Source organism: Staurois parvus, unplaced genomic scaffold, assembly GCF_062004578.1.
Source record: "Staurois parvus isolate SC_StPar_1 unplaced genomic scaffold, SC_StPar_1.0 ptg000456l, whole genome shotgun sequence".
In the NCBI taxonomy this organism is placed as follows: Eukaryota; Metazoa; Chordata; class Amphibia; order Anura; family Ranidae; genus Staurois; species Staurois parvus.
Genome location: NW_028318252.1, coordinates 559,802 through 583,412, shown reverse-complemented (window position 1 = coordinate 583,412; position 23,611 = coordinate 559,802). Strand labels below are relative to the sequence as shown.

Sequence of the window (23,611 nt, the reverse complement as noted above, 5' to 3'; positions counted from 1 at the left end):
TATGAACATGTACTTCTCTTTGCAAGATGTGTAGTAAAATATCAATAAACAGATAAAAAAAAATGGCATCTCTATATTTTTACTTTCCTGCTCCTATCTCTGCTATGACAGTAGCTTAGTGAGATTGCTGCTATGCCAGGCAATAAGAAGGTGGTCTACCTCTACAAATGCAGCCCAGGGGCCAAATGTGTCCCTTTGTACTATTCCTCCCACTGATACCAACAATGGGGCACTATTATTTATTTCAGGTATTTATATAGTGCTGTCACTTTATGCAGCACTTTACATATATATTGTACATTCACATCAGTCCCTAACCCTCAAGGGGTGTACAATCTAAGGTCCCTAACTCACATTCATACATACACATAATAGGGCCAATTTAGAAAGGTGCCAATTAACCTACCAGCATGTCTTTGGAGTGTGGGAGGAAACTGAAGAACCTGGAGGAAACCCACATAGGCAGGTCATGCAAGCTCCAGGCAAGAGGTGCTGTGGTTGGGATTTGAACCAATGACCCTAGTATTGCCAGGTGGAAGTGCTAACCATTTAGCCACTGTGCTGCCCCATATTCCTCCCACACCCAAACCAACGATGGGGGCATTGTTTTTTCCCACTGATGCCGGGGCACATTCTACACACTCTGGAGTCTGTACAGAGAAATGGTCCTTTGTTTATAAAGTTTCGGGACCCCTTCTTTAGGCTCCGTTCACATATAAGTATCTTGAGTTTGATGCTTCCTCCAGTGCTTTTTGCATCTTTCTACACACGTTTTTGATGCAGTTTTGTTGAGCTCTTCCCTTTTTTTTTTTTTTTTTTTTGTTAAAGTGGAATTTTTTTTTGTGTTGCTCGACAGAATAAAAATGCAACACACAAAACGCAGTAAATACTGCACTAACATGCATTTCAACTGAACTGAACATTCTTCATTCAGAGTTGCATAGGAATGCTTCTTATCTATGCTGATGTGACCTCTGTGAGATGCCATAGAAGTCTATGGACCTAAAATCGCCCTGAAGACCACCATGAACCTTTTCCAATATCGCCCTCTGCTGACTCCCATTAATTAGAAGGGCACAGTTGAATACATTGGCCTTTAGATTGTAAGCTCCATGAGCCGGGCCCTTCTATTCCTTCTGTACTGAAGTGTATTGTAATTGTACTGTCTCCCTTATATTGTAAAGCGCTGCGCACAGGGGCGGACTGACAACTCATGGGTCCCCTGGGCAATAGGGGATCATGGGGCCCCTGTGTCCTTGCCCAAACTCAAAAAAGCCTATGAAAAAGGTACCAGGGGCATCTCATGGCCCTCGGGCAGTGCCGGAGTTTCCAAATGGTCAGCCCGCCCTTGGCTGCGCAAACTGTTGGCGCTACATAAATCCTGTATAATAATAATAATAATAACTGTATTGTAGCAAACACGCTGTTTTTGGCTTTTAAAAAAAGTCCATGACCCTTTCCAAAAACGCAGCAGCTCAAAAAAAGCATAGATGTAATCGTGTCCCATAGGAAACCATGTTAAATGGACTGTAGTGCGTTTCTGCAAAAAGCACTAAAAAACGCATTGGTGTGAACGGAGCCTTAGAGGGTCTATCCTACCTGTAAGGCTATGATCTTTTTTGAGTCCATAATCTCCAACCAGTTGCTTATGAGTCACATACAGCTTTCAGTCACCATGTTGTTGTTTGCTGCCTATCATCAATTCCTCTGCTTTATTTATTTATTTATTTATTTATTTTTTAGTCCCTCTGCTTTAAAATTGCCTTGTATTAAAGCTGACCTTCACCGTATTTTTCTGATTTTAACCATACTGCTTACCCCCCCTCCATTCTCTCAATTGCAGTTACAATGTTTTTCGTGGGGGGGATGTGGCCTTAAAGGATAACTTAATCTTTTAGAAAAAAAATATAAATGCATGTTTTTTTTATTGCAGTTAAAAAAAATGCGCATTTATTATTTTTGTCTGCAGGAGCCTGGAAAGCATTGCACTAGAGATCAGCAGATCGCTGGTGCCATGCAGGTCTCCTGCAGACCTGTCAGTATATCTGCTTGCCCATATGGGATGTACGAGCAAGCAGATATACTGACCGGAAGAATGAATTAACTAACCCGGTGCTTCACTAAGGCTGTCGGGACTCATTTACAGATGACTGTGAATGAGTGACGCAACCGTGTGGGCGGAGCCCTGCACAGCCACATTTTTTTTAAAATTGACAGCTAGCAAAGGAGAAGACACCCCCCCCCGCTAGCTGTCAAAGCGGGGAGTGGGGGGCTGGTCTGATCGTAACATGTTACACTCTGAATGGGTGTAACATGTTAAGAAAGGTGAACTTATCCTTTAAGCAGCCCATAGATTATGCAATTTTCTTTCTTTCCACCATGAGTAGAAAGAAAATTGCTTGACTACCCCATCAACACAGTCAGTGTTGATTGATGGGGGAATCCCTCTCACAGCGCTGTTTTGTTCTGCCGGCGGGGAGCCTTCCCCAACCGCAGAACACAGTGATCGCTGCTGAGGGCAATAGCCACCAGCAGTGATCACATGAAAGAAATCACACAGGCTGGTTGTACTAAAGTTTATTGATGGACTGGTTTCAGTATGACCAGTATGCCCATAGTTGGATGAAATCTCAGCTGATCCCTGCTGAACTGGCCAAGATTCGATCCATCTATGATCGGTGTGACGGGAGTCACTTTGGGTGGGGGGCCCATGGAACCTAGCTTACTTGGGAGAGGTGGGGAGACCCCTGTCGCAGCTCCCCATATCCCTATTATGTGTAAGTCACCCTGTGCCTGTTAGGGGTACAGGGTGAAATGTCCTAATATAGGGTTGGGGGGGTTGTTGATAGTTTAATGCCATGTGGTTGCATCCCATTGTTCTATTGTGTATTTTGCTTGGGAGAAAACTATTATGGGATATATGTGTTTGTGTACTAGCTTAGTGGGGGGTGTCTCCAGCAGCCCTCCCTACTGATGGGACTGTGCTGGTGTTAAATTTGAATACCTGTGTGTCTCCTGTTGCTGTGTAGATTGCCCCACCCCGTGTCATTATGCAGGGAGGGGGATTTGTCCCCTGAGTGTATAAAAAGCTAGTTTGAGTTTCAAATAAAGTGTTCGATGTTCAGACAGACTTGTGTCGTCTAGTCTTGTATAGTCAGCTGTGGTGTCTGTGGTCGGTGTTCGAATGGGGAAGCGGTAGTCTAACGGAAGTACCCAAGTGCAGTCTGGGGTCGGTTCCGTTACAATCAGGTGCCTTTTTCACCAAGGTGGGAATGATGTAGCCCCTGCTACCCGCAGTCATGCATGCCAGGAGGCTTTGGGGCTATCTAGAACACACTGCACATGCACTGTGGTGCATCATTAGGGGTCCGGCTGCAAGAACCCCGAAAATACAGCCAGCTCCTGATGATGTCAGTACAGAAGATGGCAGTGTGGGTTCCAGCGTGCAACAGCAGACTATAAGGGTAATGCTGGATTCACTGGACATGTGAGTATGTGTTTTGTGGAACAGGAATCCGGGTAAGAGGGAAAAGAAAAAATTAACAAAGGGGAGACATTTCTCTTTAAAGCGGAGTTCTACCTAAAAAAAATAAAATTAAAAGTCAGTAGCTGCAAAAACTGTAGCTGCTGACTTTTAAAATACAGCCACTCACCTGTCCCTCGGTCCAGCGGTGTCCTTACCACCGCTTGTGGCTTCACAGCTGGGTGCCCACTGCGCATGCGCGAGAAGCACTTCGCTTTGTGAATGGCCCCGTAGTCTTCTGGGACCTGTCATGTGTCCCACAAGACTACGGGGAGGGAGGGGGGAGAACAACTTCTGCTTCCGCTTGCCTAGGCGATCGCAGCAGAAGTGGGAGCGGGTACCTGTCAAATTCTGATACCCGTTCCCCAAAGGTGCCAATCCATAATGGGGAGCGGGGGACAAAAGCTTAAAGTGGAACTTCCCCTTTTGGATGGAGTTCCGCTTTAACTGCATTTTCTAATAATCCAAAGACCAGTCAAAGATTATCTAATGCACTGCATTTGTTTATTAATTTTATTGAACTGACTTTATCGCTGTTTTATGTGGCATTTATGGAGCATTTTTTCTTTTTGAGGCAAATACCACATAAAGGGATAGAGAATTGACATTTTCAGTATCGCATGCGACCTTTGGGAGAAAAAAAACAAAAACGTTGCATGACCCAAAGAACGCATGTGATCTCCTTTCACGAGCTAAGCCCTTAGTCCTGTAATGTCCATTCATGATTGCATTACAAAATAAATAAATAAGTAAAATGTCCACTTTTCTTTGTTTGTTGATAGTGCCTTCAAGACAAAGGATGGCTCTCCAGCTGTTGGTGTTCCTGCTGATGCCTTACCTGTCCTCTGCCGCCATCTCTTGTTATGGAGATGATGGCCAACCAGTAGACTGGTGAGTTCCCATTGGTCATAGGCAGGGCTTTTTTTCTCAGAGAATAGGTGCAGAAACTGTCCTCCTCTAAGTTTATCTCCGCCCCCTACCCACCTATGAGCACCATCCCTTTTGTTCAACCCCCTACCCACCTCCCAGTACTGCTGCTTTTTACTTTTTAAGTAGTTTTTATGCAATTTATTAATAACAAGAAAAGCTGTAAATTAGATCTCTTGAATCCAGCAACAATAGACCGACCCCTCCAGCAAGAACAGACCCATCAGCAACAATAGATCCCCCACAACAATAGAACCCCCCCCCCCAGTATCAATGGACATCCAGCAACAAAATACCACCCCAGCCAAAATAGATCCACCCCAGCAAAAACAGCACAACAGATCTCCCAGCAGCCAGACTCAATAGACCACCCAATAGCCAGCATCAATAGATCTCTCCCTCCAACAGTAGATCCCTCCCAGCAGTAACTGACACCCCCCAGCAACAATAGACCTCCACACAAAAATATATCCCCTCCAGCAACAACAGATCCCCCAGCACACCCCAGCACCCCTTGCCATTGCATACATTCAGCGCTGAAGGTGCCGGAACTGCGTTCCCCCATTTTCCCACTGAAAAAAGCCCAGGTCATAGAATCATCACAATAGGTTTTTGGCTTTTCTGCACAGGTCTGAGACAATATTGTTTTTGATTTATTGTACTCAGGATCTTGATACATTTAGGCTCCATGCACACTGACTGAACAATCCTCTGCTCCTAGAGGAGTTTATTGTTTTGCCTCTAGAAGCAACTAATGTTATCCTATGTGTCTATGCACATTAGGTAGTCTACAGGTGATTTTTAAGCTCAGCGTTTAGAGGCCAAAAAAAAAACTTTCTGTTTTGCATTTCTTGAGAGTGTTTTTCTGGCAGAAAAAAAAACGCTACTACAAAAAACCCACTCATGAATAGCGTTTTTCTGGCAAAAGCACTGGCGTTTCTTTAACCTCCTTAGCGGTTTTCCCGAGTGTAGCTCGGGGTAAAATGTCAATACCAAGAGCAGTAACCCCGAGCTACCATGCGGCGTTGCTCAGGGGGTCCCTGCAGCACTTGCCTTGTCCTTCGCTCCCACGATGTGTCCCCTGCAGCGTCCCCGGCCATCTCCTCCGGCCGATGCCGGCATCCGGCTTCCGTGTTCCGGTCCCTGTGACGTCGGGACGTACGGGCGCTGGAACCGGCGGGAAATTTGAAATTTTTTAAAAATTTTGTTTTTGCTGTCATTGCTGTTTCAATGCATTTCACATACATGTTGTCCCTACTGCTTTGTCCGGCGCCCTGCCTGCATTTTGACTGTTCTTTCTGCCTGGAAACTTAGAAAAGTCCATGGCATCCAAAAAGCGTCCCTTTACATCAAAAGCGGTTTTAGAACAGCGATAGCAAATCAGAACCACTTGCAGAATTGAGTGATAATGATTGGTGGGGGAAATTCGTCATCAGACACTGAAAAGGATTTTGCGACTTTGCTCAGCGATGTGCGAATTTTCCTCTGTATTTCAAATTTCAGCGTTTTTGGTTTGATTATATTATTGAATTAAATTTATTATTATTATATTATTATTTTTTATGATTATTTATTAAATTATAATTTATGATTTCGTGTTTCAAGTTTTATCCTACCCGGAATGTTTACTAGACTCTTGTTCGTACAGATTTCAGTGAGTTATTCCTAAAAATTACAGCCTACAATAAAAAACGACATATTTCCATGCAAAAAATGGTACCGCTTTCAGCACAAAAAATCGGAAAGAATCAGACCGCCGAGGAGGTTAAGCTATTGTTGCATGGAGCTTAAATGTCAGTTTTCCTGACTGATGCACATGCGAGGTGGTATCAAAAAATTTCAAGACTAGTTTTGTAACACTCCAACAGATAGTGGCACAAGACTGCCTGCACAGTTACAGGGAGCACCAAACTTTATAAGTCAAAGTGCCAAAAGACATTGTCCTGTGTACATTGGGAGCTGTGCAACTGGTGCTATTCTAACCATGTGCATTATCACGTCTGCTGTTTCATCATGTACAGCAAGTTAGAACAAAGAACAAACGTGAAATTCTGTGTGAAACCCATACACCCAAGTTTCATCACCAGTAATAATTCTTAACATGATGGACGGGTCATCCACGCAGTTCTTGGCAGACTTTGACACGGTGTTCCTTCTGCCCCTGGGTCAGTAGCCTGGGGACGACCTCACATGCCTGATGAAGGGGTCATGCGAGACTCCGAAACGTTGCCTTGCTGTAACTATGTGATCGTTTATTAAAACCTTTGGACCCATATTGTTGATCCTTGGTGTGCTGGTGACATTTTTTCCTGGCAGCATCATGGCGCATGTTCAAATCACACGTGACGATTGCCTGGATGTTCCGTAGGATACACTGACAATGGCAGCAATACTGTGGATTGTTCTCAGACGATCATCATGCACAAGTTGCCGAATGGTTTCAACATTTTCAAGAGTTGAGCTCATTGAAGGTCTTCCTGATCTCTCGTCGTCTTCCAGTGATGTTCTTCCACTCTTGAAGCATGCGTACCACTCAAGACACCTCTAACAACTCATTGCAGCATCGCCATAAACTTACCGAGTCATGTCAAACGTGTCTGTGGCAGATTTGCCAAGTTTTATTCAGAATTTCACGTATGTTCTTTGATCTAACTTGCTGTCCATAATGAAATAGCAGCTGTAGTAAAGCATGTGGTCAGAATAGCACCAGTTTCACAGCTCCCGCTGTACACAGGATGCTGTCTGTTGGTACACTGACTTATGAAGGTCGTTGCTTCCTGTGACTGTACATGCGGCCTTGTACTGCCAGCTGTTGACGTGTTACAAAACATTTTGATGACACCTCATACTGTTCAGGTTCCTTCTTTTATTCCCATATACTGCACTTAAAAAATGAAAGGCAGAGTTTCATTGGCTGCAGTAAGTTTGTATATGTGTGTGGCCAGTCTTGACATCCAGGCATCTCTGCAAAGACCACATTCAGGTATTGTACTCCCTTAAACCTCTCAGACTGGTCAAGATCAGGATAGTGTGTGGCTGGACAATGAGATAGGAGAAGCACACTGATGAGATCATCACTCTGCTCGCAGTATTAAATGGACAGAACTGTACAATGCAGTAATGCATTATTAGCAGGGAATTTAGGGAGGTTTATGTCATACAGATCCAGGTACCTGTATGAAAATATAAATGCATTGTTATTTTTAATAAATGCTAAACTGGATTAAATGCTGCATTTTTATAGGCACTGATTTGCACTTTAATATACTAGTTGACTCTCACTTCCAGGTTCATTGTGTACAAGCTTCCCCATCTGGATCGCAGTGCTGAGGCTGGAATGAAGTACATGTACCAGGATGGTAACAGTGAAGGCTGGAAGCCAGGGGTCTCACTAATGAACAGCACAGACAGTGCAGTAGGACGGACCGTCAATCAGCTGTATAAGTTCTCACAGTCCCAGGTGACACGGCAGTGGTTCTCTTGTCTTGTACTTAGTAAATGCGACTGTGTAATGTCCAGGGGTGGACTGACAACTCATGGGGCCCCTGGGCAATAGGGGATCATGGGGCCCCTGTGTCCTTGCCCAAACTCAAAAAAGCCTATGAAAAAGGTACCAGGGGCATCTCATGGGGCCCCCTACTGACCCTGGGCCCTCGGGCAGTGCCCGAGTTTCCAAATGGTCAGTCCGCCCCTGGTAATGTCAAAGTGTGGACCATTAGAAGGTCACCTTGATGCTAGCCTTACACTTATAGATACACAATTTGAACTCTCTCTTTGAGCCCTGCAGTTCTCCCATCCAAGTTAAACAGTATAGATGAAGGAATCTCCCCTGTAGGCTTTTGAATTCAGCAGCTAGCGGGTCTGTATTTTACATGCGTAACTACTATGAATAAAAGCTTCTGCGTCCAAGCGCACTAGAGACTTAAAGCTTTTAGAACCTAGATCTTATGGTCAGCAACTACAATGAGCATTGTGGATGTTTCATGTCATTGGAGCCTACTGCTCTCTGCATCATTGAGTACCGTTCAGAGCAAAGACAGAGCACTCTGCATGTCACATGACTGGCCTAAATTGTAGACTGGTGGTGAGAAGAGGGTGGAGTTGGACTTTAAAAAAAAGAAAAAGAAAAAGAAACATGGTCTGTGACCACTCTATAGTTAAAACATTTTTAGTTATACAGTTAAGCAAGTACAAAAAATTATGGTGATATATGGCAGTAGTTGCGCCTCCAGCTTTTTTCCTCCTGGGCCTCCAGCCAGCTGCTGATCCATTAACCTCCCACAGTGCCTCCCAGGTCCTATAGGGCTCCAAACCTTACATAATTGCCCATAGTGCCCCCCAGCCTGCTGGAGAACCTTCAGTCCCCCATAGGGCCCTAAACCATTAGCAGTGTCCCACAGTGCCTCCCAGGTCCATTAGTGCTCCTAACCTTACATAATTGCCCATAGTGCCCCCTAGCCTGCTGTAGAGCCTTCAATCCCCCATAGGGCCCTAAACCATCAGCAGTGTCCCACAGTGCCTCCCAATCTCCCACAGTGCCTCCTAGCGCCCACAGTGCCCTCCAGTCTTTCACAGGGCTCTGCAAAGCCCCCAGCTTCATAAAGAGACCTCAGTATCTATAGGGCCATCAGGTCTGTTGCAGAGTCCCCTAACCCCCTCCAGAACCCCCATCCCCCCCAAAATGACACCCAGGCCCATCCAGAGCCTTCCAGCATTTTAATACCTATTTTGCCTTTACATACTTTTACTGTGTGAGTATAAACTACCTACTGTTGAGGCATGAAAGGTTTTGGCTTTTTGGTCTCAAAAAAGGGAGGCACAGTGGGACATTCTTGGAGGTTGATGGCACTTAAAGAGTGCTGGAGGATTGGGGTCACTGTAGAGGCTTTGGGGGCACTGAGCATTCTCAGCAGGGCTAGGGGCATTGTGGGCAATTATGGGAGGTTGGGGGCATATCTTTTACTTTCTGAGTACAATAGCCAGCAGGGGAAACTCCTTCATTTATTCAATAGCCAGCAGGGGAAACTTGGATGATGTAAATGCAGAGCTCAACAAAAAAAATTTAAAAAATGTACCCAAAAGGTTTGGGAGGTTTTGGAAGAATTTATTGGGCCCTGTTCTCAGTGAGGTTAAAAACCACTGATCTATGGCATACAGTGTAGACAGGTATGTAGGTTGGATCAAAGATACTGAAACTGAAATAGCTGGACAGAGAGCATAAACCTGGGAAAAGGGCAACCATACTAAAAAGGCGAGGTTGTGGTGGACATGGAAAAGCTTACACCATGGCAAAAGAAACAGGTCCTTTGAGATGAAAAGTACAAGCTGCTCTGCTGAGGGCCACATATACCTGCATGGTGATGCACAGATGTCCCATGCAACCCTGTGCAGGCAGTCCCATTGCAGTCAATTGGAACACAGTAGCCACACGGACACAGCCGCTGTGATGTGACATCCTCTTTTATTGACTTTTAACTCCAATGAGCTTCATCATAGTCATGCTAAATGTAGTGGTTGTATAAGATGCCCAGCAGCTCAGATTTCAGTCTTGCACTTTGTATATGGTCAAGGTGACAGCAGTGAACATCTGAATATGGTCAAGGTGACAGCGGTGAACATCTGAATATGGCCAAGGTGACAGCGGTGAACATCTGAATGTGGTCAAGGTGACAGCATTGAGTACCTGAATATGGTGAAGGTGACAGCGGTGAGCACCTGAATATGGTGAAGGTGACAGCGGTGAGCACCTGAATATGGTGAAGGTGACAGCGTTGAGCACCTGAATATGGTGAAGGTGACAGCGTTGAGCACCTGAATATGGTGAAGGTGACAGCATTGAGTACCTGAATATGGTGAAGGTGACAGCGGTGAGCACCTGAATATGGTGAAGGTGACAGCGTTGAGCACCTGAATATGGTGAAGGTGACAGCGTTGAGCACCTGAATATGGTGAAGGTGACAGCGTTGAGCACCTGAATATGGTGAAGGTGACAGCGGTGAGCACCTGAATGTGGTCAAGGTGACAGCAGTGAAGTGTCCTTCACGGGGGTATGCTTATATACATCCCGTGTGCATGAGGCCTTATGAAGAGTTGGAAGGTAGAATCAGGTGTTCACCGCTGTCACCTTGATCATATACAAAGTGCAAGACTGAAATCTGAGCTGCTGGGCATCTTATGCGATCACTGCATTTAGCATGACTATGATGAAGCTCATTGAAGTTACAAATCTATAAAAGAGGAAGCACATCTTACATTTTGCTGATTCTGCTTTTCAGACAAATCTTGGCCTCAAAACATAAGCATATTTTTCTAGAAACCCAACTTCTTCTTTTGCTGTTTACAGAATGATGAATGCTGAACTACGGGGAAAATATGAAACTGAACTACGGGAACAAGGGTTGAATTGGTTATTTAGTTTAGGCTTGCAGAGATAAGGTGTAATAGTTACCATATTCCTGGCTCCAGCAGGCTTCCTCCATCCATGTGACTGGTCCAACACCCTGTACTCTAAGGAGCTTCAGGTCGCAGTTGCAAGTTTGCCTCCTTGCGTACAGTCAAAGGTTTACTGTACGTGATGACACCAAGTTACAGGCCAAAGTCTGGAGCTTCAGGTAAGAGAACAGTGCTGAAGCATACCAGACTGAGGGTAGAGTAAAGCCTTGTACACACAATGAGAAAATCCAGAAAGAGAGATCTTTTTGCCCCGGTACAAATCATTAGTAAGACCCAGGGGCGGACTGACAACTCATGGGGCCCCCGGGCAATAGGGGATCATGGGGCCCCTGTGTCCTTGCCCAAACTCAAAAAAGCCTATGAAAAAGGTACCAGGGGCATCTCATGGGGCCTCCTACTGACCCGGCCCTCGAGCAGTGCCCGAGTTTCCAAATGGTGCCGATGTGAATCTCATGCAGTTCTCCTTCACATGTGGGTCCTGCTGGACTTGATTGCTGTGCAAATTCAGATCAATCATGATTCAATTCACGTGGTTTTAGCAGTTGAGGGGAAGGTGTGCTGTAGTCCCCATCACACTCAAGTGACTGATATATAGGGGGTTTCGCTTTATGATTTATATCACAAACATTATATGTGTCATTTTTTTTTTGCAAAAGTTTGCAAACGTTTTCACTTGAGAGGGAGGTGTATTGTAGCAGTAGGCAATATGGTGGTTGCACTAACGCATGGGTGTCAAACTGATGGCCCTCCAGCTGTTGCCAAACTACAAGTCCCATGAGGCATTGCAAGATTGACAGTTACAAGCATGACTCCCAAAGGCAGAGGGATGATGGGACTTGTAGTTTTGCAACAGCTAGAGGGCCGCCAGTAACACATTTATTTAAGTGATAGGTGCATTGACACAAGGAATGCACTATTGGAAGTTTCCATTTTTAGAGTTGAGATCATACAATTATACATCAAAGAGGGAGGTGTATTGTAGCACCACACACCACTTTATTATTGATTCTCAAACACACACATCATTTCTTTAATGGGTGTCTCACAGTTTAGGAGTGGCAGCGCAGCATCCCAATTGTCGAACTGCTAAAACTCCCACACAACCTTTTTCCAATAACGCACTGCAGATGTACCACACATATGTGAACGCCTTGCAAAGGAATCCATTCTTTTTCTGTGGTCATGCGAATCCGCCTACTAAAACGCATCCAAAAATGGACATATGTGAGCCAGGGCTAATACATCATTTAATTTTTAATGGAAAGCAGTGTAAGTACCTGCATGTGACCTGGTACCATCCTCCTATAGTTCCACTACAGCAGAGCTAGTGTGTGAGAGGAAGAAGCCGTATTATCAGGAGTGACAGATCAGCTCATCACTGAGCTGCTTCTCCTCTCACTGTCCAATCATAGGCCAGGGTTCTGGATAAAACTGTGCTGCCATTGCAGTACATGTGGAGGATCAGGCTATAATGTATGGCTGGAGTGCCTTATCACAACATTGGCTATACAGCAGGGCAGTGGCATCCCTAGGCAGGTGCGGGGGGTGCGCGCCACACCGGGTGACACCTACCGCACAGGGTGACACCGGACTCGCTCCACGAAAAGGTAAGTTGTAAAGCAAGACGACGATCCGCGCAGGATGGATCAGATCTGTGGATTGAGCATAATGGATCGGAGTCTGATCCATTATGCTCCCCAATCCGCAGATCCGATCCATCCTGCGGGGATCGTCGTCTTGCTTTACAACTTACCTTTTTTGTGGAGCGGGTCTGCTGTCTCCCCGTATAGGTTGCATGCCAACGATCCCTGCAGGATGGATGGGATCTACGGATTGGGGAGCATAATGGATTGGACTCCGATCCATTATGCTCAATCTGCAGAACCGATCCATCCTGCGGGGATCGTCAGCATGCAACCTATACTGGGTGACACCGGACCCGCTCCACGAAAAGGTAGGTTGTAAAGCAAGACGACGATCCCTGCAGGATGGATCCATTAGTAAGTCCGATCCATTATGCTCAATCCACAGATCCGATCCATTCTGTGGGGATCGTCGAAGGGGGTGTCACCAAGTGTTATCGCACCGGGTGACACCAACCCTATGGACGCCCTTGCAGAAGGGTAAACGTCTTCCGTATATCTGTTTTACACGTGTAATTACCTCTTGCCTACCATGAATAATATCTACTGCATCCTAGCTTCCTCACAATCTAACTAGGGCTAGTGCAATGATTGTCTATAATTACAATTATATGAATAAATATTAATATGTGATCATGAGAACAGCAGAATCTCTTTTCTTTTTGCAGAATGTGGCGTATATACTGTATAACGATCAGCCTCCTCGCGACATAAGCGATGAAGTGCGTGGCCACACCAAAGGTATCCTCGTCATTCCCTACATTCTGCCTATGGCTGAACATGTTATTATATTATCAAACTGATTTTTCCTTTATAATATGACTGATCTTCAAGCCACGCAAAATGTAATATTTCAATTTTTGATGGATGTTGAGAACGGGGTATTTCAGTTTGTTCTATGCCTAACATCTCTGCAAATGAGTTGGGGTCAGGCTCTGTTCACATGAGTGTGACTTTGGACATATAAAGTTTCATGACAAGCCCAATGGCACCCATTCCAGTCTGCAACTTAAAAAAGGTTCCTGCCAGGGGCGGACTTACCATTCGGGCACTCGGGCACTGCCCAAGGGCCTGGGGTCAGTAGGGGGCCCCATGAAATGCCCCTGGTACCTTTTTTTTTTTTTATAGGCTTTTTTGGGTGTGCTTTGAGTGTGGGCAAGGACACAGGCCCCATGATCCCCTATCACCTGGGGGCCCCATAAGTTGTCAGTCCCCCCTGGTTCCTGCACTATGCTATAGGGGCGTTTGGCAAGAGTTAGAAAAAAGTCAAGTGTGAACGAGCCTTGAAAGTATCCTAATACCTATGCTTACAAACCTGTAAGAAAGCTATATATACATACTTATTTTCATGCCACTGTGGTTCGGTCATGTGATCCATTCTCCTGTGACAACCAGTGGCGGTTTCAGGGGAGAGGAGAGAGCGTTCTGGCATCAGCTAGGAAAGTGGGAGCGGTGACATCACCCTTAGGCTTCAATGGCCCATCCATTGTCAGAACTGCCTCTTCTTCCCTGCAGTGGCAATGGCCAACACAGGGGAGCTGGATCATGCAGTGGCCTGAGAATAGGTAAGTATATCCATCTTTCTTACACAGATTAGTAAGAATAGGTATTAGGAGGAGGGAGTGGATAGTTTTAGAGTAGTTTGGGTTATCCTGGTATTCCACTTTAATTATTGCTTCCTGGTGGGCCTTCTGCTTCAGGTTGTGGGCAGGCCAGGGGCAGACTGACAACTCATGGGGCCCCTGGGCAATAGGGGATCATGGGGCCCCTGTGTCCTTGCCCAAACTCAAAAAAGCCTATGAAAAAGGTACCAGGGGCATCTCATGGGGCCCCCTACTGACCTCGGGCAGTGCCCGAGTTTCCAAATGTTCAGTCCGCCCCTGGGGCAGGCCCTCCTCATCCTTGCGTACATTGCAGGACTACTGGTCCTGCATTGCACTTGATGACATCAGAGTGCAGCTGCCGGGCCGGAGTGCCTAAGAGAAGAGGCTTTATGGGGGGGACTGTTGCTCAACATGAGAGCCTGCCCGAGCACAAAATAAGATGTATTACAACTTCTTCCTCTACCACTAGATTTATTAAGCAATTATCTCTCGACGTATTGGAGGAGGGGAGATGGGCTAGGGCCACTGCAAGGGCAATTTTTTTTTTTTTTTTTTTTTCTAAAAATGCCAACATTTTTGTCCTGTCAACTCCTTGGCCTTGCTAAGAAGCTGGGAGGTAGGTTGTGAGATCTGGGACAATCTGTCAGCAGACTAATGAAATTAGAAATGGCATTGTACTGAGATGTGGAGAAACAAGTTATACTTGTAAAACCCCAGGTACCTGTAAGGGTTACATAATTTACTTTTCCTGAAGCGCACCACCAACATTTTCTGTTCTCAACATTCCCTTAGGTGTGATTCTCCTGGACAAAGAAAGTGGCTTCTGGCTGGTACACAGCACCCCTCACTTTCCCCCGTCTGCTTCTTCCCAGTACGACTGGCCCAGCAGTGCTCATCACAATGGTCAGAGCTTCATCTGCGTCACCTACCCATACCTGCAATTCAAAGAAGTCGGTGAGGAACTGAAAAGGGGTTGAAGAAATGGTTTTATGAAGCTGATTGGCCTAGACCAGTGGTCTCCAAACTGTGGCCAGATGTGTCCTTTTGCTAGCCTTTATCTGGCCCTTGTGGCACTATTTCACCAACTGACGCCAATAATGAAGCCCTATCCCCCCTACTAACACCGTCAATGGGGCACTTCTCATCGATATCAATGTGATATTATTCCTCCTATTGAAACCAATGATGGGGCACTGATAATGGGGCATTTTCTACTCCCACTGGCCAGAGTCTGGCCCTCTAAAACCCGAAGGACAGTGAAGTGGCTCTTTGCTTTAGAAAGTTTGGAGACCGCTGGTCTAAAGAGGGGAGGGCCAATGAGGAGTTACTTGAGCTGGGAAGAGAGGCAAGAGCATCAAAGAATGAAGGTGAGTAATGAAACGAGGAATCGGGAGTGGACAGATTAAATCTGAATTCCAGGTATTGACTGTACTGCAAGTATACATATACCAAACTGGTATAACTGCTGTGGAAATGGAAAATCTCCATATTACTCACTGCTGTTACAGTGATCGCTGCAAGTTACATTGTTACAGCTTGATTCAATGTAATTATGCATGTTCCAACCCTGTGGAAGCTGAAAATCCCTCATAGTAGTTGATGCTGCTACAGTGATCACCACTGTCTTCCAGGTCCGGGGCCAAGTGATTACCTGGAGTAACCACATGGGGCAGCCTTCTCAGGGCAGGCTCAATTCACAGAACGCCTTGCATTTTTCTCAATGATTGCAAGGTATTCTCTGACTGAAAGAGGTGGAGAGGTGAGGCAGTGATGTTACTACCTCTTCCAATCAAAGACTGCCTTGCATTCACTAAGGGAAATGCAAGGTGCTCTGTGAAAGGCACTTGTGCCGAGCTGGCTACCCCATGTGGTTACTATGCAGGAGGGCAGCCATTTGGCAGGGAACCTGGAAGACAGCAGCAATCACAGTAATCAGTAACTGTGACTTCTACAGTGATTTTCAGCTTCCACAGGTATGGAATATGCATACTTACATTGCTCCAATCTGGACCAATGTAACTACATAATAAAATCATACCTGGGATTCAACTTTAATGTAGAGGTGCCATTGATTGGTAATAAAAAAGCAGCAGTAGTCAGCAGTGGTGTATATAGGTTTTGTGCTGCCCTAGGCAACACAATAATCGGTTGCCCCTCCCTCCCACGGAGAGAGCATGACACCAACCAACACCACCTCCCCCCGACCCCCCACCCGAGAGAGCCTTCCACTACCACCACCCTCCATACACCGGCCACCCCACCCCCCAGCGAGAGAAAGACACTCACCTTCACAGCTCCAGACATCCCCTGGAATTAGAGTTTTTGAGGGTCTCCATACACCTTCAAGCAGCACGCAGCCTCTCTTGGATCCTACCTGGTCCCCATGCCGCATTGGTCCCTTCTTCTGTTCCTTCTTCCGGGGAGTGGTGCTGCCCCCCCTGAAAAATGCCGCCATAGGCAAATGCCGTGTTTGCCTTGTGGTAAATACACCCCTGGTAGTTAGAGGTAAAATGAAGCTGATAGGTCCAAAAGAAGGAGGATTGGAGATATGAAATTGTCTGGCCCTTAGAAGGAGGAGTTTTCAGTGGTAAAGTGAGGGGGAGGATGCTTAAGAAATGAAGCTGATTGGCCCAAAGAAGGAGGGAAGGTCTATGGAGAAATGAAATTAGGAGGGGTTTATAGTGTTAAACTGAAGGGGGCGGTGGAAGGGGGCACTTAATAAATGAAGCTAATTGGTCCAGAGTAAAATATGAAGATGCTGAAGAAATTAAACCGGTTAGGGGAAATAATAATTAACAGTACATGTCCCTCATAGGAACACAACTCCTGTACAACACCATTACGCCATATGATTCCTCTATTCCTGACTGCTTCTGCGGTGACCTACCTGACTTAAAGTCCGCAGCAATGAAGAAGGAAGTGACATCACCGCCCTGGAACCGGCAAGTCGCCCTCACCTCTGCCGGAGGCAAAACATTTGTGAGTTTTGCCAAACATGCCAGATTTGGAGATGGTAAGTGTAGGCAAATTTATGTATGATATACACAAGGGTTGGACCAATAAATGGAACTACTACACGATTTGCAGGTGTGAAAGTGACGTCATGTTTCGCTGAAAGCAGAAGTGGTGTGACATTTTTTTGCTTCCGCTGTGTGATGAGACACCTAGCTAACAGGTGGGAAGCCTCACACTCGTCATTCACTGCCTGCGCTGCTAGTAATATGGAGTCATGTCAGTGCTTACTGAACTTCAATGAGGGGGAATTGTTGGTGCCACTTAGCTGGTGCCGATGGGACTGAAGTTGCCAATTTATTTGCCGTGTCGCAAGGTACAGGATCAAAGGTTATGACATCATATACATCATCTGATGAACATAAGCGTGGTCGACATGGTCAACTGACCGAAAGAGACAAAAGGACATTGCGCAGGATTGTGACCCGGAATAAGAAAATAACTGCTGCAAAAGTGACTGCAGAGCTCAATCTCAGTCCTCATGGGACTGAGATTGAGCTCTGCATTCCGTATTACTCGCAGCGCACATAGTGAATGATGAAAGTCCCACCTGTTAGCTAGGTGTCTCGTCACACAGCGGAAGCAAAAGAATGTTACTTCTGCTTTCAGCTCAAAAGTGGGCGTCACTTTCACACCTGCAAATCATGTAGTGTTTCCATATTTTTGTCTAACAACTGTACATTTTATAGGATAGCCTACAGTAAGTAAGCTACAAGATTTGTTTACAAGATTTTAAACTTTATATAATGTTGTTATTGATCTAAAATCTCATTTTAATAAATACAAGTTTATTGCAGGATTCGTCACACGAGATTCGAAAGCGAGAGAACAGTAACGTTTTCATTTCAGGCTATGAGAGAGATTTACTAAAACTGGAGCATTCAGAATCTGGTGCAGCTGTGCATGGGAGCCAATCAGCTTCTAACTTCAAATTGTTCAGTTATTCTTTGACAAGGAAACTTGGAAGCTGATTGGTTTTGATGCAATGTTGCCCCAGATTTTGTACACTCCAGTCTCTAATTGACATGTATATATTGAGCCATAAAAGGTGGGAGTGGGAGGAGTCACTCCTTTGAGTCATCCAGCTGTGTGTGTAATCTGTGCTTCGACTATTCGGATATGTAAACTACGAAAATTTTTTTGACGAAATGGCTAAAGTGTTACTATTAGCAAAATTATTACTTGCATATACAGTATGATGCAGTCCCTTTCTAGCATTAACGCAGCAGTTTTTGCTTTTCTGGGAACCCCTTTAACATACCTTTTTATTACTTGTTGATCCTACCAGTATACAGTATCTGTTAAAAGTATAACATACTGAAACAGGACAAGCTGCCCAGCAAACATGAAAGTTGCAGGGGTTGGGACAAACCATATAACACTACTGGGGGTACTTACTGCAATATGCTTTTATTCATATTTCCTAAAAATACATTTTATAAATGCAATATCCATTCTCTTATATATAGTTTGTTATAGGGGTACAAAGACATTCATCTGCTGGGTTACTGTAATAAGATATTACAGGGTAATAAGACACTCGGGAGCCGGGTTACTGTAATAAGATATTACAGGGTAATAAGACACTCGGGAGCCGGGTTACTGTAATAAGATATTACAGGGTAATAGGACACTCGGGAGCCGGGTTACTGTAATAAGATATTACAGGGTAATAAGACACTCGGGAGCCGGGTAACCGTAATAAGATATTACAGGGGGAATAAGACACTCGGGAGCCGGGTTACTGTAATAAGATATTACAGGGTAATAGGACACTCGGGAGCCGGGTTACTGTAATAAGATATTACAGGGTAATAAGACACTCGGGAGCCGGGTTACCGTAATAAGATATTACAGGGGGATAAGACACTCGGGAGCCGGGTTACCGTAATAAGATATTACAGGGGGAATAAGACACTCGGGAGCCGGGTTACCGTAATAAGATATTACAGGGGTAATAAGACACTCGGGAGCCGGGTTACAGTAATAAGATATTACAGGGGGAATAAGACACTCGGGAGCCAGGTTACCGTAATAAGATATTACAGGGGGAATAAGACACTCGGGAGCCAGGTTACTGTAATAAGATATTACAGGGTAATAAGACACTCGGGAGCCGGGTTACCGTAATAAGATATTACAGGGGGAATAAGACCCTCGGGAGCCGGGTTACTGTAATAAGATATTACAGGGGGAATAAGACACTCGGGAGCCGGGTTACCGTAATAAAATATTACAGGGGGAATAAGACACTCGGGAGCCGGGTTACTGTAATAAGATATTACAGGGTAATAAGACACTCGGGAGCCGGGTTACCGTAATAAGATATTACAGGGGGAATAAGACACTCAGGAGCCGGGTTACTGTAATAAGATATTACAGGGTAATAAGACACTCGGGGGCCGGGTTACTGTAATAAGATGTTACGGGGGAATAAGACACTCGGGAGCCGGGTTACTGTAATAAGATATTACAGGGTAATAAGACACTCGGGAGCCGGGTTACTGTAATAAGATATTACAGGGGTAATAAGACACTCGGGAGCCGGGTTACTGTAATAAGATATTACAGGGGGAATAAGACACTCGGGAGCCGGGTTACTGTAATAAGATATTACAGGGGAATAAGACACTCGGGAGCCGGGTTACTGTAATAAGATATTACAGGGTAATAAGACACTCGGGAGCCGGGTTACCGTAATAAGATATTACAGGGGAATAAGACACTCGGGAGCCGGGTTACCGTAATAAGATATTACAGGGGGAATAAGACACTCGGGAGCCGGGTTACCGTAATAAGATATTACAGGGTAATAAGACACTCGGGAGCCGGGTTACTGTAATAAGATATTACAGGGTAATAAGACACTCGGGAGCCGGGTTACTGTAATAAGATATTACAGGGGGAATAAGACACTCGGGAGCCGGGTTACTGTAATAAGATATTACAGGGGAATAAGACACTCGGGAGCCGGGTTACTGTAATAAGATATTACGGGGTAATAAGACACTCGGGAGCCGGGTTACTGTAATAAGATATTACAGGGGAATAAGACACTCGGGAGCCGGGTTACTGTAATAAGATATTACAGGGTAATAAGACACTCGGGAGCCGGGTTACCGTAATAAGATATTACAGGGGGAATAAGACACTCGGGAGCCGGGTTACCGTAATAAGATATTACAGGGGAATAAGACACTCGGGAGCCGGGTTACCGTAATAAGATATTACAGGGGGAATAAGACACTCGGGAGCCGGGTTACCGTAATAAGATATTACAGGGGGAATAAGACACTCGGGAGCCGGGTTACTGTAATAAGATATTACAGGGTAATAAGACACTCGGGAGCCGGGTTACGGTAATAAGATATTACAGGGGAATAAGACACTCGGGAGCCGGGTTACCGTAATAAGATATTACAGGGTAGTAAGACACTCGGGAGCCGGGTTACTGTAATAAGATATTACAGGGTAATAAGACACTCGGGAGCCGGGTTACTGTAATAAGATATTACAGGGGAATAAGACACTCGGGAGCCGGGTTACCGTAATAAGATATTACAGGGGAATAAGACACTCGGGAGCCGGGTTACTGTAATAAGATATTACGGGGTAATAAGACACTCGGGAGCCGGGTTACCGTAATAAGATATTACAGGGTAATAAGACACTCGGGAGCCGGGTTACTGTAATAAGATATTACAGGGGGAATAAGACACTCGGGAGCCGGGTTACTGTAATAAGATATTACGGGGTAATAAGACACTCGGGAGCCGGGTTACAGTAATAAGATATTACAGGGGTAATAAGACACTCGGGAGCCGGGTTACCGCAATAAGATATTACAGGGGTAATAAGACACTCGGGAGCCGGGTTACTGTAATAAGATATTACAGGGGGAATAAGACACTCGGGAGCCGGGTTACTGTAATAAGATATTACAGGGGGAATAAGACACTCGGGAGCCGGGTTACTGTAATAAGATATTACAGGGGAATAAGACACTCGGGAGCCGGGTTACCGTAATAAGATATTACAGGGGTAATAAGACACTCGGGAGCCGGGTTACCGTAATAAGATATTACAGGGGGAATAAGACACTCGGGAGCCGGGTTACTGTAATAAGATATTACAGGGGTTGTAGGGCACTCATAGCTGATAGCAAGCTGTGTTGTATGCTGACCATGCAATGTAGGGATATAGTCATATTCTGTGTGTATAATTGTATATTCTTTCTCTGCAGACCTGTACTCCGGCTGGGTGTCGGAGGCCTTGAAGTCCAATCTGTGTGTTCAGTTCTGGTTGAACTCCAGGGGAATCCTCCCATCTAATTGCTCTCTGGCATATCACACATATAATGCCCAGAAACTCTCCTTTGACCCGACTGTCACGTTCTCCTCACACCTTGACCACTCCAAGTGGTGTGTAACCTGGTCGGACAGTCCTGGCTGGGCCTGCATCGGTGATATGAACCGGGACAGGGAGGAGATGCAGAGAGGAGGGGGCACCGTGTGCATCCAGGACACCATTGTATGGAAGTCTTTCAAAACCCTGGTGATGGATTATGGAAAGTGTCAGGACAGCTGAGGAAAGAAAGATTACTATTCATCATTTGTATATCAGGATAAATATTAGGACAGGAATTTCGAGGAAGAGGGTTCTGGGGAAAAGACACCGTAACCATTTCATGTGGCACATGGGCTCTGCTTGATAGACACAAAATGGATGTAATGTAATTGTGCAATGTGAAACAGTAAAGTGATACATGAAGTAAAAGGATGCATGGAGTTTGTATACTTCTAGAAGGATTTTTAAGGTTCTTGCATGGTAGTAAAGACATTTCCATGAAGAAACGTCCTTGTCCACTTTTGTTTCATAGGTATAAGCTTCAGGGATCAGCCTCCTTCTATCCTTTCTTCTCTACATAGTGAGTCACTGACCCAGAACAAGGAGTCTTGACTTCACTGGATACATGCTTGCTCTGTATGGAAAAGAAAAGATAGGGATAAGGATGAGAGTTTTGGGCTTACACTCTTATAAAAAACCTCATTTGTTTTTTGTTACTGTTCTGATCCCCAAGGCACAGTAATATTTTTTTCCCATCCTCCTACAGCATGTTGAAGGTTAACTAGCTGGTCAGATGGAATGTCCCATATCACCCCCACAGCTGTCCAACAACACAACCAGCATGGAGATGGCCACATTGATAGCCGGCACTTGTCTGTGGTTCCAAATACCTGCACTAGACAAGCAAGAGGATTGGAGAGGGACAGAAGGCAGACATGTCCTCTCCCTATGCATTTCTTTTGCTGGTCTTGGGCAAGTGCTTTGGCCAGCGATCAATGTGGCTGTCTCCTTGCTAGCTGCGTAGTCCGATGGTTGGAGGAGGAGGAGAGGGGTCGGCTTTCCATCTGACCACATAGCTAGCCTTCCACAGTACAAGGGAAGACTGGAAATAAGTACAGTGGTACCTTGGTTTACGTATTTAATGCGTTCTCCAGGATGTTTCGTATTGCGGAAAATTCGGAAACCAAAGCGTGGTTTCCCATAGGAATGCATTGAAAACCAACTAATCCGTTCCGGAGGTCAGAAAAAAGTAAAAAAAAAAAAAGTCTTTTATCTGTTCAAAACTCTTTATGAAGTGCACTTTAACCCCTTGGTGCCGACGCCTCCTGGCCCTTTAAGGGTTTCAGAAGCCGGGAGGCGGGGCGGGGTTTTAGGGTCATGTGACCACCGTGATTTGCCGTCATGGTGGTCACATGATTGGGAGAGGTCCCGATCGAAAGAGGAGATCGGGACCTTTCCGTTAGTACTGGACATGTGTGCTGGGTGTGTGAAGGGTGCACGCTCTTAGCACATATGTTTTTATTAATTGCACGCAAATGTGAGGCCACTCGGCGTCAAGGCCCAGACGCCGGGAGGCCGCACATTTCAGTCCGGCTGGTGCCAAGAGGGTAAAGACATTAAATACTGTACAGTATGGCTCCAAAACTCGATGCAAAAAACCACTCTTAACACCACCACACTCGATGCCACGTGCTACCCACAGACTCCAGCATGCACAGAGGCGGAGCTATGAACCTTCCAGACACAATGCATCCAGTGGAAACTTGCTGCGTATTACGAAAAAACATTTGTAAACCAAAGCATTATTTTCAATGGATTTTCATTCGTAAACCAAAAATTACGTTAACCGAGGCATTCGTAAACCGAGGTACCACTGTACATCATGCCCACTGGACATCCCACTGTGTGTGGTGAGCCTACATATCAATGAATAAAAGAGCAGCGGTATATTGCTGCATAGGTAAGTCTGCACAGTGAACATTCAATACCGAATATATCATTTCTTGCATTGGCTCAGTTGTGACTAGTTTTCTTTAGAGCATATCTCCTGGATTTATTTCTTTATATTAAAAATGTCCCCAGCAATAGTAAAATGTAAAACA

At 45.3% G+C, this 23,611-nt stretch overlaps 1 protein-coding gene across 6 annotated transcripts in view; it reads left to right on the top strand.

Annotated features, from left to right (window-relative positions):
- The window catches only part of DNASE2 (deoxyribonuclease 2, lysosomal), a 91,335-nt gene extending 69,397 nt beyond the window's left edge, over nucleotides 1–21,938 (top strand). For all 6 annotated transcript variants that reach the window (XM_089688828.1, XM_089688826.1, XM_089688827.1 and 3 more), the window contains 6 exons: nucleotides 4,306–4,414; nucleotides 7,739–7,910; nucleotides 13,215–13,287; nucleotides 14,943–15,104; nucleotides 16,966–17,163; nucleotides 21,406–21,938. In XM_089688828.1, coding sequence (XP_089544954.1) covers nucleotides 4,323–4,414; nucleotides 7,739–7,910; nucleotides 13,215–13,287; nucleotides 14,943–15,104; nucleotides 16,966–17,163; nucleotides 21,406–21,749 — 1,041 coding nt within the window. In that variant the 5' untranslated portion in view covers nucleotides 4,306–4,322 and the 3' untranslated portion in view covers nucleotides 21,750–21,938. The remainder of the gene's footprint in view (nucleotides 1–4,305; nucleotides 4,415–7,738; nucleotides 7,911–13,214; nucleotides 13,288–14,942; nucleotides 15,105–16,965; nucleotides 17,164–21,405) is intronic.
- Nucleotides 21,939–23,611: the final 1,673 nt, after the last annotated feature.